General features: G+C 46.6%; 2 protein-coding genes across 2 annotated transcripts in view; both read left to right on the top strand.

Moving 5' to 3' along the window:
- LOC309544955 (uncharacterized protein) overlaps positions 1-18,991 on the top strand; it is a gene marked incomplete at its 5' end in the record, with an annotated part of 957,880 nt that overhangs the window by 545,567 nt on the left and 393,322 nt on the right. The gene's annotated exons all lie outside the window — the stretch shown is intronic.
- The window catches only part of CREB3L3 (cAMP responsive element binding protein 3 like 3), a 240,740-nt gene that overhangs the window by 94,491 nt on the left and 127,258 nt on the right, over positions 1-18,991 (top strand). The window contains exon 4 of the mRNA XM_082273056.1: positions 13,689-13,817. Coding sequence (XP_082129182.1) covers positions 13,689-13,817 — 129 coding nt within the window. The remainder of the gene's footprint in view (positions 1-13,688; positions 13,818-18,991) is intronic.

Here is an 18,991-nt window from a genome sequence, read left to right as displayed (position 1 = left end):
CTGGTTTCAATTTGTAGTAGGGGGCGATCAATGTCTCCCCCCCTTTTCATGTGAGGGAATATGTTCAAGTCCGAAAAAGCCACAAGACTTCAAGTCAAAGTTGTGGTATAGCCCCATATGATGGCTAATAGGGGTCTCCATTTTTTTTATTTTTGATCAGGGATACATGGTCCCTTATTCTTTTAAAGGGGCACAGTTCTAGAGGATGAGGAGGAGGAGATGGAGGAGGATATGGAACCATGTTCACAGCAGGGTGGCACCCAGGCCAGCTCATTGCCATCATTGGTGCGTGGCTGGGGGGATACGGAGAACACAGAGGATACACCTCCCACAGAGGACAGCTTTTCGTTGCCTCTGGGCAGCCTGGCACACATGAGCAATTACATGCTGCAGTGTCTCCACAACGACCGCCGAGTTTCCCACATAGTAACTTGTGATGATTACTGGGTGGCCACCCTGCTGGATCCCCCATTACAAGGACAACGTACCCCTCCTTAATTCCCTCACTGGAGCGTGAATGGAAGATGCGCGAGTACAAGAGCATGCTGGTAGACGCGCTGCTGGTGGCATTCCCACCTGACAGCGGGGGCACAGTGGAAGCACAAGGCCAAGGCAGCGGAGGAGGAAGAGGTCGTCAACGCTGCCAGGGGACCGCCAGCACCTCAGAAGGCAGGGTTAGCATGGCCGAAATGTGGAAAAGCTTTGTCAGCTCGCCACAACAAGCAGCAGCACCAGCAGCTGATATGGAACGTCTTAGCAGGAGGCAGCATTTCACTAACATGGTGGAGCAGTATGTGTGCACTTGCGTAGACGTACTGAATGACGGGTCTGCCCCCTTCAACTTCTGGGTCTCCAAATTGGGCACATGGCCTGAGCTTGCCCTTTACGCCTTGGAGGTGCTGGCCTGCCCTGCAACCAGAGTATTATCTGAACGGGTATTTAGCACGGCTGGGGCCGTTATCACAGACAAGCGCAGCCGCCTGTCCAGAGCCAATGTGGACAAGCTCACATTCATTAAAATTAACCAGGCATGGATCCCACAGGACTTGTCCGTAACTTGTGCAGAATAGACATGTATACCGGCCTTAACCTGCCATTGCTGGATTTGATCTTTTGGGGTGTACCCGAATTTAAATTTTTTTTTTATTAAAAACCAAAACCAGTGTTGGCTACCTCGTCCTCCTCCTTCACTGCCGCCGCCACTTCCACCTACACTGCCATATCCACCGCCTTATCCACCGCCACCTCAACCTCCTACTCCATATGGGCCTCGTCCTCCTCCTACATCATTCAAGATGAATATTTTTCTGTTTTTTTTATGTTATTTTAAGTTATTTCCCTATCCACATTTGTTTGCAGAGCACTTGCCATGCTATTAAGATGAGTTTGGGTCTTCCAGATTCCGATAAGCTCATTACCCGCAGACCCCCACATCCACCGGTCGGGGTTGTAGGGAAGCAGCCCTTGTCCTCATCAACATGTGTCTGTGAGCTAATGTTTTATTTTAGAAAAAGAACCTAGGAGGGAGATGTTTGCAATCAATATAAAACTCTTTTTTTTTTATTCTAAATGTCAGTTGTTTTAAAAAAATTATCACTGCCCCTGGTTCCATTCAATTTTTTTTTTAATTTTTCTTTTGCATTTGTAGCACTATCCCCACAGGAGATTCTGATATTTTTGTTTGCCCAGGTCTCCCACTGTTTAATCCTTAGCCAGTCAATGTGTATTTTCCTACACAGCCAGGTGTACACACCCTTCTGCTCATTGTCTCCAATAACCAGTCTAGGGGGTGTGTTTTTTTTGTTTTATTTGGAGAACTTGCATAGGAGAATGGATTCAGTAGGATACTCCAAATTAACTATTCACATATGGGGACAGCTTTCTCAGTAGAACTGTGTAGCAGACTGACAATAGAACTGTGCAGCAGACTGTACAAAATAGAACAAAGTCCATTTGTAATAGGAAGAATTATGTGGACCTTGCTTCTTCAAGACACCAGCCGGTTCCCTTTACACCCAGAAACTGACTTTGAGCACTCAGAGGGGGATTTAGCAGCACCAGTCTCTAGGATCCCTTTAGGGGGTCTGTACTCACAAGGCCCTGGCCACAGGTTACCTTCCTCCGTGATACCAGACAGGATCCGTGGACATCCTCCATCAGTAAGCTCTCAGTAGAACCATGGGTTTCAGCTTCACTGTTTCAGCCCCTGAGGTCGCCCACCTAAGGCCGCATGGCAGCCTGTGCTGAGGAGCGGCAGCAGGCCCCCTCCCCACCTGGATATCTCTCAGTAAAGGAAGACCCAGAGCCTGTGTGCTCATCTAATATAAATAAAGGCACTTCCCCTTCTAATTGGCTAGGACTGTATGGATATTCATGCTTTCAGCTGCAAGGTTCCACCCACTGTCCAGCATCTCCCATAGCTGCTAGACCAGTGTGAAACTTCAAGACACAATGAACAACATCAGAGCACACTGAGCAGACTCTGCTAAATAATCACAGCCTCTGTTAACCAGACAGCACATAAATGTACCTAATGTCTCTCTCTTAGGCAGAGAAACCAAAATTCTAGTACACTCACTCTAGCTCCTACCTAGGAGGGCGCTACACATTGATACATTTTCCCCAGGGAAGTGACCAAGCAAGCACAATTCTGTTTTTTTACATCCCTTGCCTATTAGCCTAGAAAATTGGCATTCTCAATTATACAGATTTGGCTCCCACTGATTTCAGTGGGGTTCTGGTTTTCCAATTGAACTTCTTTGGAATTCACCAAACCCTGCTAACTGGAACCCAACACAGGGCAGTTCAGCTCATCACTAATAATTGCCTCAAATGATCCACTCTGATCAAGGCAGATTGCTCAGGCAGTTGTTAGACATGTTGGGATTGCAGAAGTCGTGGCAACCCCTTATCATTGATAAGGGGATCTGCAACTATAGAGGTTTAATCGCAAGCTTCTTACACATGCTTGACACCCTAATGACAGGTAAGCAGCACTGGAGTAGACATGTGTCTATGATGTGTCAGCAGTTGTACATGCCTACAAAGGAACTGAAAGTGACATAACCAGGTACTTTCCTTATATGCTTATGTTTTGGAGAGAAGCCTGATTGCTAGTGGACTTTGACTTTGGCAACTCCAATAATGGAATGTCAACTGCAACCCACAAAGGCTATGTGGACCAACTTCAATCTAAAAGCAGTTTATGAAAATGCTGAAGCCGCTTCTGATGCTTGAAGACAGCTGAACAAAAACACCTAAGAGTACAGGTCCATGATCTACAACCTGCTGACAGGGTGCTAATGAAGAATCTGGGTCTCCCTGGAAAGCATTAGCTAGATGACTGATGGGGCTCCCAGAACTACATCATCTACAAGCAGCTTCCCAGGTTTCCTGTGTATTAGATTTACCCCAATGGGAAGACTGGGCCTTTGAAGACTTGGAACTTGAACAACTGGACTGGCTGCCATAGTGAGCTTGCCTCTGTGGAGTGTGCTGCCTAGAGACTGCTGCTGCCACTGTACCCTGTGCTGTTTTGATGGCATGAGAGAGCTCATGCTTGGAAACTGTGAGCTAGATGCTTGATCTGGTGAGAGGCTACTGCTGGTTCCCTTTCAGTATGAGATTGCAGCTGATCTTGTTTCATCAAGAGACTGCGGCTGATCTTGTTCCGGTGAGAGTCAATAGCTGTTCCTGACTCGATAATTAATTCACCTGGTGCTGCTGCAGGATGCCAGCTTGAGAGGAGGGCCTTGGGGGTAGGGTTGGCCCTTTCACTTGCCATTGAGGGACCACACTGAATATGACTCCAGTGATGAGAGGACTCTTGGCCACCAACATTCCTTAAAGCTTGTTTAGTGGGATTGCCTTGGGCCCTTTCTATTAGAAGCACCTCATTCCATATTTTGGGATAAAAAAACATACAGTTATATAGCATTGCACTTAAAGACTAAAGTGCCCTAACTTCCAGTAGAACTGAGTTTAGTACTACTGGTCAGTAGGATAGTTAGGGACTGTTCGCCTGGACTAAGCCATTTAACAGTCCTTAAATATTGTTGCCATTTGGGTTGATATTGCCCAATAGATATAGTGCTAATCAGGGCTTTTTTTTCTCAGAGAGAAGGTGCAGGAACTCTTCCCTCCTGAGCCACCCTTCGTCTTTGCCCCCTACCCACCTCTGAACACTGTCCCCTGGTTCCACCTTTTACCCACCTCCCTGTACTGCCTCTTTTATAGAATACAGAACCAAGTATCATTTTGTGCTAATAATTCATTTGTGTGAAGTTTGATAGACCCCACCCCAGCAACAATAGACTCCCAACATAACAATATACCTCCCCAGCAACAATGGAACCGCCCTTCCACACACACACACAGCAAAATATCACCCCAGCAACAATAGATCCCCAGCAGCAACAACAGATCTCCTATATGCCAGCATCAATGGACCCTCAGGCAGCACGCAGCAGTAGACCTCTCCCTCAACAGTAGATTCCTCTCAGCAGCAATTGACCTCCCAGCAACATATGACATCCCCACCAGCAACAATAGACCTCCACACAAAAAAAGATCCTCACCAGCGACAATATATCCCTCATCAGGCAGCATCAATAGACCCTCCAGCACACCCCAACCCTCCTTGCCATGAAATGCATTCCCCCACGTTCCCACTAAAAAAAGCCCTAGTGCTAATACATGTAGCGCCACCCCTGTGAGGGTCACTGAAAGATGACGAACCCCAAAAGGTTACCCTGACCTTGCAAGCCTCCCGACACCACTGACACCCTGAGTTCAGACATATTTCAAAGTGATAATGCAATTACACAGACATCAGACTGTAGCAAAGTAAACAAGTATTTTACTTAAGATTTTTGAAGTAGATAAGAACAAGAATATCCTAGGCAGATATCTTTCAGTGTTAAACTCTTACTTTTGGTAAATATGGAAAGGGTAATGCAAAGAAAATCACAATAAGTGAAACAGCAGTATCCAGTAGGTCCTGGAAGAACCTATGACCCCAGGTATAAAAGGGAAGAGAATGACCTTTTGTGTCAGACTGCTCCCTTCAAATCCTGATGCCACGGACCCAACAAACTTTGTGGCACAATGATAAAACAAAAAATTACAAGAAATGCAATACTTAATCTCTGAGTAGAGTTCCCCTTAAAATGTGCAGATATTGTTCATATTGCTTAAGTCCTTTAAGTGGGGGGGGAGAAGAGAAGAGTGGAGGAGTCCTTGTGATGATGATGTTCAGTGTCTTCAGCTAGATCAACAAGGCCCAGAAGGATTGCATGTGCAAAATGTTTCCTTTTTGGGGCTTTAATGTAAAGATATGGGATAAGGGTGTCTTTATGCAGTGTCTTTGTAGGGTGTACACAAGGTGGGCTTCTGCCTGCTCACCAATTCTGATGATACCAAGGCTCAAGGGAGTAGGATGTCCCAGATCAGGCTCTTGAAGAATCTGCAACCAGTGAAGGGTGCCTGGCCATACACCTAGTGATGCTGGGATTCGGCTGTAACTGTACTGGTGATGATGAGAGTGACCCCCCCCCCCCCCCATAGTCTATTGGCCAACATGGAGCTGGCAACAGTGGATCTGCTCACTCCCTCACTCACTGGAGACTCTCCATGCCATCTAGGCTGTGGCGACTGCTCGCATCCCCCGGAGCAGCTGGGTTTCTGCTCTCAGCTGAAGGTCATGGTCCCAAGAGAAATACTCCTCCCTAAACCAGGCTATTTATGTCCTCACCCAGCATTCTTCTCTTTCTCCCAGCCGCCAAGAACTTGTAGTCTGCAGCAGTCTGCCTATTATGCAAATCCTGGCTTCAGTGCTCCACCACCTTTTTCAAGCTAGAAAACTCACCAGATAGCCATGACCACCCGTTACAGATGAATGGAAGGCATACAGTATGTTTATCAAGGAGTTTCCATTACCTGCGATTTTTTTCCAATTCCACCGAAGTATTCCTTTTTTATATTATTAACCAGAATCTTTTTCACGTGGGTTATTCTGGTATAACATAGAAAAGCAAGAGGAATCGATAAAGTGTAAAACCTTTTTAGATTTTTGTTAAAACAACAAACACTTTCCCTCCTCCTACTTACAATGTTTGGTGCTGTACCTCGCACTGAGGGGTATTCGCCACAAATAACATAAAATACTGCAGTATTGGTATTATCCTCTAAACACTGGTTGTATAGTATGCATACCACTTCCAGTGTCTCCTCTCAGGGTTCCCTTGGATGTACTATACTCTACTTCCGGGTGTATGCTGTGTGATGGCGTCACCTACGGGCCCATGCAATGCATTTCATCACATCAACATTATCAAGAGGTGTGGCTGGAGGGTCCATCATGCACCTTATATGCCCAGCAACCGCCAGCTCAATTTTCCCATTGGTCAATTAGACTTCCCACATGGGCGTGTTCTGCAATTGCTGCTCCGTCTGCACAGTGTACACTTCAGGGCCAGATCGGCCACTCAACCTACTATCTGCCCACATGTGGGCTCAATTTTAGATCCAATCAGAGGGGGCAATTTAGGGTATACAGTAACTCTAGTGACACCTGCGTGGATGCATACTGCACATTTAAAGGCACAACAGAATTATACACATCTTACATAAAAAATATTTAAAATTAAAAATATGTTAAAACTTTTTAAGCACTAAAGCTCTTTTTTGAAGCACTCTTTGTGTCATGTTGGATAGCATTTTATTTGCATAGGACGTTGGCACATTCTTTTGAGCACCGTGGAGTTGAATTTTGCACTTACTGTGGAACATTTTGACACTAAAACATATTGCATAGCACAATGGAAATTTGTTGTGGAAGACTGTAGAAATCGAATCTCACTCTCTGTGAACTGCATTTTTTGTTTGTATTCGCACCTGCATGCACAATGGCTTCAATGTGGTTACCCCAGTGGTGTTTTTTCTCAGAAGGTAAAGTTCTTAGCATGTTCATTAGAGTATTGCTGAATCTCTTAGACTGAGGGTTGCCCTGTGGGTGATACTTTATAGAGAGGTCCGTGATTTCTTTATGCCCAGCAGCTGACATAACTGGTGCACAAGTTTTCTCTTGAAGTCTCTGCCTTGATTGTATTCACATAGTCAGGGCATAATGCATGATGAACCTCTCGACTAACACTTTTACAGCCGTGGTGGCTTGTTGGTCTTTGGTGGAGTAAGCTTGTGTGTATTAGGTGAAATGGTCATCGCCAAAACATCGTTTCTCCCACCAGCATCAGGTTCCAGGCACAGAAAGTCAATGCAAACTAGCTCCATAGGCCCAAGTGTTGCATGGGTGCAGCTTTGACCAACAAGCTCTTCCTTTGGATGCATGGAAAACAAGAGTGGCAGTAGCTCTATACTTGGGCTCCCATGTTAGGCCAATAGAACCTATCTCTGACGAACCTAAAGGTTCTATCTGGGCCTAAGTGTTCATGCTCATTATGAATCGCAGCCAGCACAGTCTTTCTGTGTTTTCCCGGGAGGAACAGCGGCCACTTTTCTTTAGAGTCCTCAGAGGGGCCCCTCCTGCACAACAGTCTATCTTTCATCTGTAACCGATTCCATTCCCAGTGCGCTATTTTGGAATCTGTAGAACAGAAGACTAGGGTTTAGTTTGCTCAGCGTATCCATAGTCAAATGACACAGCAAATTCTCATTCTGATCCATCCTCAGATCTTTCTTGGACAGCTGAGGAAGCACCTTACTTCTCACTTTAGTTTCTAGGCAATACCCTGATACAATAAACAAGCAAATACCCTGACACAGAGCCCGCATTCCTTCAGATGTCACAGAGGTCCAGTTCAGTCCTTCGACCCTCTGACTGACCTGTGAGGCCTCCGGGACAAAGCATCAGCGTCTCTGAAATCCAGACAGGGCCGCCAGCAGTCAATCCCCGGTAGCACCCAGCTTAGCTGAGGACAACAAGTACGTTAGAGGATTATTATCCATTCTTACCACAAAAGAGGCTCCTTACAGAAAATCTCTCAACTTGTCCACTACAGCCCACTTTAGAACCAGAAACTCTAACTTGTGCACAGGATAGTTCTTTTCAGACTGGGTCAAACTTTAACTTATATATGTTATGGTTAAATATCAGTTTATATAAATTCCGTGCCAGGACATTCAAGGAATATAAAGGCTGCTGCCTACCTCAAATACACCCAAGGGGGTATACCAATATGAAAAAATGGGAAGGTGTAGTGGCTCTGCCTAGAGATAACGTGTTATATGTGCAAGAGAAACAAATTTATAAAAACTGTATATAATGACCTAACGTGTAAATATAGTGTCAATATTGCTCAAATGTTCCTATGAAAAAATATTATTAAATAAATAAGGTGTTAATATATCATAATAATTACTATATAAAAAACAGTGCTAAAAATCATGGAGCCAATCATAAATCAATATCCTCATCCAAAAATAAATTATGTAATCCAATAGTCCCAGTAGTGCAAAAAATGTGCAAAAAATCTTTGTAATTCTGAATATCACTCCATGCAGATAGGTGCGATAGTGCTCCCCCAATTGGACCGCACTCACCAGATGGAGGTACCCCTACAGGGGTCAGAGGTATGTAGTCAATAAACAGGGTTAGACTCCTCCAACCGCTGTGGCACCAATCAGCCCAGATGGTGTTTCAGCCCACGCATATGAAAGGGTAGTTCCTGCTGAAATGTGTCCTGAAACTGCATACAGGTTGCCCCACTAAACATTGCAAGCGAATTGGAGGATAGTACAAGTGGGTCAGAAGTAGAGTCAGTCAGGAGGGAGCAAAGGACTGAAGGCAGTGGTAGGGTCAGCAGCGACAGTAGGGACATAACGTCAATTGGTAGGTCTGTGCGGGAAAAGCTCAGACTAAACAGGAATAAACATAATCACCAATCACGTTTAACTTCCGTAAAACTAAGAGGGGTGTATGCTAATGCCAGGAGCCTAGCTAATAAAATGGATGAGTTGGAAATGTTAGTACATGAGGATGACATAGACCTTGTGGGAATAACGGAGACTGAATGTTTTTTTCTCGTCAGTCTTTACACAGGAAAAGGAGGGGTACACTGACCATGACTGTATGGTTAGTAGTAATACACAGGACTTGCCACTATGGCTTACAGAGGGTGAAATCAGGGAAAGGCTGGATAAACTTAACACAAACAAATCACCAGGCCCGGATGGCGTACATCCGAGAGTACTCAAGGAACTCAGTAAGGTTATATTTAGACCACTGTTCCTGATCTTTGCTGACAGTATTAGGACAGGAGATGTACCAGGGGATTGGAGGAAAGCTAACGTGATTCCGATATTCAAAAAGGGTCAGAGGCATATACCGGGAAATTATAGGCCTGTCAGTTTGACATCAATAGTATGTAAACTTCTGGAGGGGATGATAAGGGACTATATCGTAGAGTATGCTAAAGACAACAGCATCATCAGCAGTAACCAGCACGAGTTTACAAATGGGCGTTCTTGTCAAACCAATCTCTTAACATTCTACGAGGAGGTGAGCTGTGAGCTAGATAGGGGCAGACCAGTGGATGTGGTTTACCTGGATTTCGCAAAGGCATTTGATACAGTTCCCCACAAGCGCTTAATTTATAAAATAAGGTCTGCAGGTATCGACAGCAGGGTTTGCTGTTAGATACGGGACTGGCTAAAAGGGCGTGTCCAAAGGGTGGTAATAAACAGCGCATACTCAGACTGGTCTGAGGTAGTAAGCGGGGTCCCCCAAGGCTCAGTCCTGGGACCAACCTTGTTCAATTTATTCATAAACAGCATTGAGGTCGGGGTCAGTAGTTCGATATCAGTTTTTGCAGATGACACAAAATTGGCCAGGGCAATAACTTCACAGCATGAAGCAGATATCCTACAGAATGACCTGGACAAAATTACGTGTGGGCAACGACATGGCAAATGAGGTTTAATGTGGAGAAGTGTAAGGTTTTGCACTTGGGGACTAAAAACATAAAATTACAATACACGTTAGGAGGGGAACCCTTGGGGGAATCAAAAATTGACAAAGATCTGGGAGTCTTGGTTGATGATAGATTAGGCAATAGCATGCAATGTCAAGCGGCAGCTGCCAAAGCCAGCAGAATATTAGCATGCATAAAGAAGGGGATGTATTCCAGAGATAAGACTATAATCCTTCCACTTTATAAAACTCTGGTCCGACCGCATCTGGAGTATTCTGTCCAGTTCTGGTTGCCAGTCCTCAGGAGGGATGTGTTGGAGCTGGAGAGAGTCCAGAGAAGGGCAACTAAACTGATTAGGGGATTGGAGGACCTTAATTATGAAGAGCGTCTGCAATCGCTTGATTTATTCTCCCTGGAGAAGAGACGCCTGAGGGGGGACATGATAGCAATTTACAAATATCTCAATGGGGATCTCAGCTTAGAAAAAAAGCTGTTCAGTCGAAGGGATTGCACGAGGACTCGAGGGCATACAATGCGATTAGAGGAGAAGCGTTTTAACCTCAGGCAACATGGGGGGTTCTTTACTGTGAGGGCTATAAGATTGTGGAATTCTCTACCACAAGAGGTGGTTTCTGCGGGAAGTATGGTGGCTTTCAAAAGACTCTTAGACGTACATCTCAAGGATCAGAACATTCAGGGCTATGTGAGATGATTACAGCCACACACACCTACACAGGTTGAACTGGATGGACTATTGTCTTTATTCAACCTCATATACTATGTAACTATGTAATTTAAACAGAACTCAGGTGGTGGAAGGGGTACTGCTCACTAAGTTCTCTCTCGCTACCACTAGGCAAGTTAGGCAGTCGCCTAGAGCGCATTGCCGCCTAGAGCGCCCGGCCGCTGATTTCCGCTTCTTAGTCTCTCCCTCTCCCCTGTGCTCTGCAGCCAGCCGCTCTGGTCTCTGTATCGTCACTTACAGTGATCGGCGAGTGAGCCGGGTCCGCCGCTGACATTTTTTTGTACTTCAGTGCAGTCAGTCTGATGTCTGTCAGACTGTCACTAGGCCCTCTCTCACCCCCCTCCTCCCCCCAGATGTGATGGCTCGGTCGGCCTTGGCTCCCTCCTGTAGTGTAGGTCCATCCTCTTCTCCTGTGCTGCGGAGTGATATCGAAGGGACTGGTCACTGCCTGGAGTTGAAATGTCAGTGCAGGCTTGCAGAGGCCGCCCAGCATGGGAGAACAGGCAGTCGAGAGGAAGCGTGGAGTTAGTGGAGTGGAGTCTATGCTGTGGAGTAAGGGAATGTCAGTGCAGTGACTGAACCGAGGAGGAGGAAGCAAGAAAGGATTGGAAGGTGTTTGCTGGAGCCTGGAGGACGCAGAATAGTAATTTTAAAATATGTTTTCTACATACAATATCTATATTTCGCTATTGATCCTGGTTTAGAAGCTATCCGGGGGGGGGGGGGGGGGGTTAAGGTGGTTATTTCTGCTATTAAGTGCCGGTTCACACTATTGCGATGACAGACATCGCATGTGATTCGGAGCGCACTGCTCCTAAAATCACATGCGATGTCTGTGCGATGCAAATTCAGCCATACAGATTGTATGGCTGAATTCGCATCTGAATCACATAGAACTTGCACAGGACTCTTTTTTTGGTCTGCAGCAAAATCGGATCGCATGGTGGTTCACACCAGTGCGATCCGATTCATATGCAAATTGTCAGATCGCACTGCGATATGCGATCTGATCTGGGGTGTTGTTAACTTTGAATTGACACCCCCAGCGTATCGCATATGGCAATGTGAACTGCCTGAGCTGTGAATGCAATGCAGGAACACACAGTAGATTCGCAGTGTTCCCGCATCGCAATAGTGTGAAATGGCACTAAGTTAGACATTTGATCTCAGTAAAGCTGGCCATATACAGTACTTAAAGATTTTTTTTTGTTCAGCTTGCAGACTTAGTGCCGGTTCACACTATTGCGATGCGGGAACACTGCAAATCTACTGCGTGTTCCTGCATCGCATTCACAGCACAGGCAGTTCACACTGCCATATGCGAAACACTGGGGGTGTCAATTCAAAGTTAACGACACCCCCTGATCAGATCGCATATCACAGTCCGATCTGGCAGTTTGCACATGAATCGTATCTCACTGGTGTGAACCACCATGTGATCCGATTCTGCTGCGGACCAAAAAAAGAGTCCTGTGCGAATTCAATGCGATTCAGATGCGAATTCAGCCATACAATCCATATGGCTGGATTCTCACAGCACAGAAATCACCTGTGATTTTAGGAGCAGTGCGCTCTGAAACACATGTGATGTCTGTCATCGCAATAGTGTGAACGGCACTGAATAAAAAAAAAATCAAAATTATTTCTTTATTCACTCAGCACCCACTCACGGGATTTCGATCAGTGCATTGCCAGATGGCCAGCTTTAGGTTTAATTTGTGAACATTTCCAAAACCAAGGGAAACACACTGAAAATCACAAGCGATCTCCACCCTGCGCCAGATCACAAATAAAGTAACAAATGAATGAATATGATTTATGCAAATTTACTGTGTTCCCAGGTATTGCAGACATCTCAAGTCTCCCGCATTTCGCCCTGCACTCACGGACACCCGCGAGCGCAGGGCGATATCCCGGCAGGGCTGAGGACGGCAGTGTCAGCTGTCATGACTGAGAACGGAGCAGCTGTTTAGGTCCGGCTCAAAGGTGGAGTGATATCAAGTGCACTTCGCCTGTGGGAGGAGGAGCCATACAGAGGAAGCTTGCGACTCTGCTCTCTACGGCAGCCGTGTGCTTCTTCTGTATGACTCCTCCTCTCACAGGCGAAGTGCACTTGAAATCCCTCCACCTGTGCGCTGGTACTACGGAGAAAAAAGCAGCTCCATTCTCAGTCTTGACAGCTGAGCTTTGACAATGCTGCCCTCAGCCCTGCCGGGATATCCACAACATACCACAGAGCCTGGCATACCACAGAGCCTGGCATACCACAGAGCCTGGCATACCACAGAGCCAAGCATACCACAGAGCCCAGCTATGTTTTGCATATGATAAAATGTTTACAATTAAAATCAACTATTTTAAATTAGCTGGTCTAGCAAAGCGTTGTATTCAAAATGGTAGCAGTCATTAAAAAGGTCGGGTATACATGTGCAGGGCAAAGGAGGTGGAGTTAGGGCAGAGCCAAGGGGTGGAGCCAATGGGGTGGTACCAAGGGGGCGGCAAAATGAGGTTTCGTCTAGGGGGTCAAAAATCCTTGCACCGGCCCTGCTTAGGTATAATAAACCCATCAACTATACATTTCACTCCTACTCCACACTGTACAGTTGGACTTAGATTATATACAGCTGGTTTCAGCGGTAACTTACTGAAGTATACAGGTTGGTTAGTAATTACAGAACTCTGGTTCTTTCATTACAACTTGTCTTTGGAAAGGGAGATACCAAACTGGGAAGTAATTAAATTAGCACTATATACAGTGTATCAACACTTTTATCATGTCACTGCAAGCTTTAAAAGACATTTAAAATAATTTTAAATTACATTGCTTGTGCATGGCTAACATACTGTATACTGTACATATATATCCAGTGGGTTGGATCTATATGGAACCTACGAAATAGTATGTTCAATTTCCATTTATTTTCAAAAACAAGGCACAGCTTATAACATCCTAATTAATTATATAAATCAATGTGTCTTACTTGTTTGTCATTATGTTATTTTATTTAAAACAGCAAGCCTCCACTCTACCACAAAATGGTCGTAACACTGGAACTTGTGGAGAATTAGTGTTGACTGAAGATGAAAGGAAACTTCTTTCAAAGGAAGGAGTCGTTTTGTCTACCCAGCTGCCACTGACAAAGGTAATTTTAAAAAGCCTCAACTTATTAAAATTGCTTTTAACATTAAAACATTAATGAATAATATACAGCCTATATTCACTAAAAAATTGTCATCCATTAACAATTTAAGTATGGCTTTATACCAAGCAAAAATTGTACTTTGCATCCAACTGTTACATGCCATCATTACCTGCTTTAGTAATGGACGAACATCAGACGGGGCGGTTCGCGAACGCGACCCGCAAACTTTCTCAAATGTTCGTGAACCGCAAGTTTGCGGCGGACCCATTCACTTCAATGGCAGGAGAACATTAAAAAACTCCAGGTCATATTTGCAGCCACAAAATACTTATTGGCTGTGCACACATAGTCCCACAACATGGACACTGACATACCAAAAGTATTGCTATTGGAAAAGTTGCCATAAAATTATTATTATTTTTTTTCAGCCAAAAATATATATATTTTTTTTCTAAATCAGCCAGAACTGACAGCAGCCGGTAAATACATGTCACATACATATAGGGTCCATTCACACGTATGTAAAATGGGTCCGCATCCGTTACACAATTTAGCGGAACGTTTATAGATCCATTGATTTTCAATGCCAGTCTGAAAAATTAGGCATTCACAGGATAAAGAAGTAAGTGTCGGCCAGTACAGGCCCCAAAAATTATCCAACAAGCATTCACCTGGCAGCAAACAACTTTGTATTCTGTGGTTGGAGGTACATTAGGCATTCACAGGATACAGAAATAAGTGTCGGCCAGTACAGGCCCCAAAAATTAGCCCATAGGCGTTCACCTGGCAGAAAAGAACTTTGTATTCTGTGGCTGAAGGTACATTAGGCATTCACAGGATACAGAAGTAAGTGTCGGCCAGTACAGGCCCCAAAAATTTGCCCACAGGTGTTCACCTGACAGCAAAGAACTTGGTTTTCTGTGGCTGGAGGTACATTAGGCCAGTGTTTCTCAACTTCGGTCCTCAGAGCACACTAGCAGGCCAGATTTTAAGTATTACCTTGGGGAGATGCAGACTAGAATACTGCAATCACTGAGCAGCAAATGATACCACCTGTGATGTATTTCAGTTTTCTTGCAAACCTGGCCTGAGGACCGGAGTTGAGAAACACTGCATTAGGCATTCACAGGATACAGACGTAAGTGTTGGCCAGTACAGGCCCCAAAAATTAGCCCACAGGCGTTGTATTCTGTGGCTGGAGGTTGCTGTGTGGAGCAGGGACAGACTGTATAGTGACACAAGTCGCTAGCTAATAGGTCAACAAAAGTCTTTTGTCAGTGTAGGGAGAGGTTGCTGTGTGGAGCTGGGACAGACTGTAGCAATTAAGCATTCAACGGTCATAAAAGGCCTTTTATGCCGCTGTATTTACCTAAGACAGGGACCATGAATTGTTATGGGTGGTGGCGGATATTTGTGGCCTGTCATGAGGAATTTGAATCAAACATGGTCTACTGGTCACATGTGTTGAATTCCTCCGAGATCCATGCCTCATTCATTTTTAGAAATGTAAGGTAGTCAACACTGTCGTGAGCTAGGCGAGTGAGCTTATCGGTCACGATCCCCCCTGCGCTGAACGTCCTTTGGACAGAACACTGGATGAGGGGCAAGCCAACAGTTCCATTGCAAATTGTGCAAGCTGTGGCCAGAGGTCAAGCCTGCCCACCCAGTAGTCCAGGGGTTCATCACTTCTCAGAGTGTCCACAACGGCCGTTAACCCAATGTAGTCGGACACCTGTCGGTCTATGCATTCCCTGATGCTGGAGCCTTTGCAGTCAACGCATAAGTCGCGGTAAGCCAAACACTCACCTAGGGATGATCCGCTGGACGGATGGAAAATAGGGTTTCCATCCGTCCAGACTTAACGGATCGGATGTCAGTGGACATGTCTCCACTGACATCCGATGCCCCATAGACATGCACGGGGGGACCGTTCAGATCCGCCAAAAAAACGGACAGGCGGATCTGAACGGTCCGCCTGTGTGAAAGGGGCCTAAGAAGGCACCTGGACTCCCATCACCGAGCCCAGTGGGAGCAACGCCGTCAGAACCCACAAAGCCCCACTCCAGGCTCTCACCTTCAACCTCTTCTCCTACTCCTCTCTCCTCACAATTGTCCTCCACTCCACCTTCCATCATGCCATCCTCAAGTTTTTCTAGATAAAGGCAGGCTTCCGCGGCCCAAATGTTCGAGCGTTAAAAAATGATGACGCCAGATAACCCTCTTGCCCAATGGTTGACCACTGGCTTGCCGGAACTGATAGCCCGCCAACTACTGCCTTATAAACTGGTGGACTCTGAGGCCTTTCAAAAATTTGTGGCCATTGGAACACCACTATGGAAGGTCCCAGGAAGGAAATATTTCTTGCAGAAGAGCATCCCAAAGCTATATGGCCATGTTCAGCAGCAAGTGAATGTATCTCTGGCACATATTGTCGGTGCCAAGATACATCTGACCACAGACACGTGGTCTAGCAAACACGGGCAGGGAAGGTATATAACTTTTACTGCCCACTGGGTGAACCTTCTGACGGCCGTCAAGCATGCAACCCGTGACACCCGTGTAGATTTGGTTTTACCACCACGGATTGCATGCAGGCCTGCCTCTTCTTCTCCTCCTCCTACTTCGTCCTCGCTGATTCCTTCTTTTCCACTGCTACTGTCTCTTCTGCTGTGCCGCTCAAGATCCCCAGAACCTATTTGGCATGCCAGGTGAGATGTTGCCAAGCTGTGCTGCGTCTGTTGTGCCCGGAAGCCAAGAGCCACACTGGTCCTGCACTCCTTTCAGCTTTGCGTTCACAAGCAGGTCAGTGGTTAACGCTGCTCAATTTGACAGTTGGTATGGTAAAATGTTGTGCGACAATGGTGCCAATCTGCGCTGAAACAGGGCAAAATTACACACGTGCCATGCATGGCACACGTCCTGAACTTGGTCGTTCAGCGATTAGTTGTCAAATACCCTGGGGTCCAGGACGTCTTGCGGCAAGCCAGGAAAATCTCGGGCCATTTCAGAAGATGAAAGAAAAAGGAATTGGCAGCACTCCAGGTGAAGTCAAAATCCAGATTTATTGACTGGACATCCAAACATGACAATAGTGACAAGGTAGACACGTTTCACACACTATACTGTGTGCTTAATCATTAAAATTGAGTGCTGCCAATTCCTTTTTCTTTCATTGAATTTCCACGGAGGCAAGCCGGGACGTGCACCGGTGTGTCATCAGGCATCTATACCACCTTGAGTAGTGAGTTCTTCCTTCTCTGATTTCAGAAGATCTTACACAGCCATGGCTCGCCTTGCTGAAATTCAGCAGCGACACAACCTGTCCATCAGACATCCTATTTGTGACTGCCCGATTTGAGAACTCAACCTTGTATATGCTTGATAGGCTGCTCCAGCAGAAACGTGCAGTTAGCGACTACCTGTACGAACTCTGCGGCAGGACAGGTTCTGGGGAGCTTGAGTTTTTTTCACCGCGCCAGTGGCTGCTTATGCACAACGCATGCAGACTTCTGCAGCCATTTGATGAGATCACTAAACTGGTCAGTCGCAGCCAGGGCGCCATCATTTACATCGTACCTTACGCCTTCTTTCTGGAGCGTGCATTGCGTCGTGTCATTGATCAAGCCGTCAAGGAGCAAGAGCAGGAAGATGAGGATGTCGCAATGCTGGATGAATATAGAAAGCATATTATAGTGGATTTGTATTGTGCAGCATTGTGACTGGTGAGCGGTTCTGCAGCGATACTACTGTAACGCTGAGCGCTCCGATCCCTGCTCCTGGACCGGAGCGCTCACGCCATTCCTCCCAGATCCTCTCACCTGTGCCCGCTCCGGCTCTCTCCTCCGCTCCCCGCTCCGGCTCTCTCCTCCGCTCCCCGCTCACGTGGTTCCCGGCGTGCGCGTCCCTGCACCATAGGGCGCGCGCGTGCCGGCTGTTTGAAATATAAAGGGCCAGTGCACCAGTAATTGGTGCCTGGTCCAAATCTCCCTTCCTGTTTCCTGTTTCCTGTTCTCTGTTTCCTGTTTCCTATATAAGTGACCTGCCCCTTCTTGCCCTTGCCGGATCTTTGTTGCCTTGTTGCCTTAGTGAAAGCGTTACCTGTGTTATCCTTTGCCTGTTGCCGAACCCTTTGCTAACGACTACCGCCTCTGAACCTGTGCTGCCTGCCCTGACCTTTGCTACGTCTGATTACGCCTCTGCCTGTCCCTCTTGTACTACGCCTATATCAGCAGTCGGTGAGGTTGAGCCGCTACCAGAGGACACGACCTGGTAGTTACCGCCGCAGCAAGCCCATCCCGCCTTGCGGCGGGCTCTGGTGAAAACCAGTAACTACTTAGAACCGATCCTCTGGTACGGTCCACGCCAATCCCTCACTGACACAGCGGATCCACTCCTTGTACCGCTCCTGCTACCAGTCTGGACCCTGACAGTAAGATCCGGCCATGGATCCCGCTGATGTGCCTCTGCCTAGTATCGTGGACCTTACTACAGTTGTGGCCCAGCAGTCGCAGCAGATCGCTCAGCAAGGTCAACAGCTGGCACAGTTTACCGCCATGCTGCAGCAGCTTCTCCCAGCACAGCAGCAGCCGCCTCCACCGCCTGCATCTGCTTCATCACCGCCTGTGGCCGCCGCCACTTCTAGAGTTCGTCTGTCCATGCCGGCCAAGTACGACGGTGATCCCAAGTTGTGCCGCGGATTCTTATCCCAATGCTCCCTTCACCTGGAGATGTCGGCTGACCAGTTCCCCTCGGAGCGAGCCAAGGTGGCATTTGTCGTTAGCCTGCTTTCGGGGAAGGCCCTGGCCTGGGCTACACCGCTTTGGGACCGCAACCATCCTGCCACTGCCAGTGTCCAGAGTTTCTTTCAGGAATTCCGGAGTGTTTTTGAGGAGCCAGCCCGGGCTGCCTCAGCAGAGACTGCATTATTGAACTTGTCCCAGGGGAGTTCCTCTGTCGGAGACTATGCTATTCGTTTCCGCACCCTGGCTTCGGAACTCTCCTGGAATAACGAGGCACTCTGTGCTACCTTTAAGAAAGGCTTGTCCAGCGCCATAAAGGACGTCCTGGCCGCACGAGAAGTCCCTACCAACTTGAGTGACCTCATCCATTTGGCCACCAGGATTGACCTGCGTTTTGCTGAGCGACGAGAAGAACTGCTACAGGAAAAGGGAAGT

This window comes from Pelophylax lessonae (assembly GCF_965119305.1).
Source record: "Pelophylax lessonae genome assembly, chromosome: 1".
NCBI lineage: Eukaryota > Metazoa > Chordata > Amphibia > Anura > Ranidae > Pelophylax > Pelophylax lessonae.
Note: the sequence above shows the minus strand (reverse complement) of the source record. Positions and strands in the feature narration are given on the sequence as shown.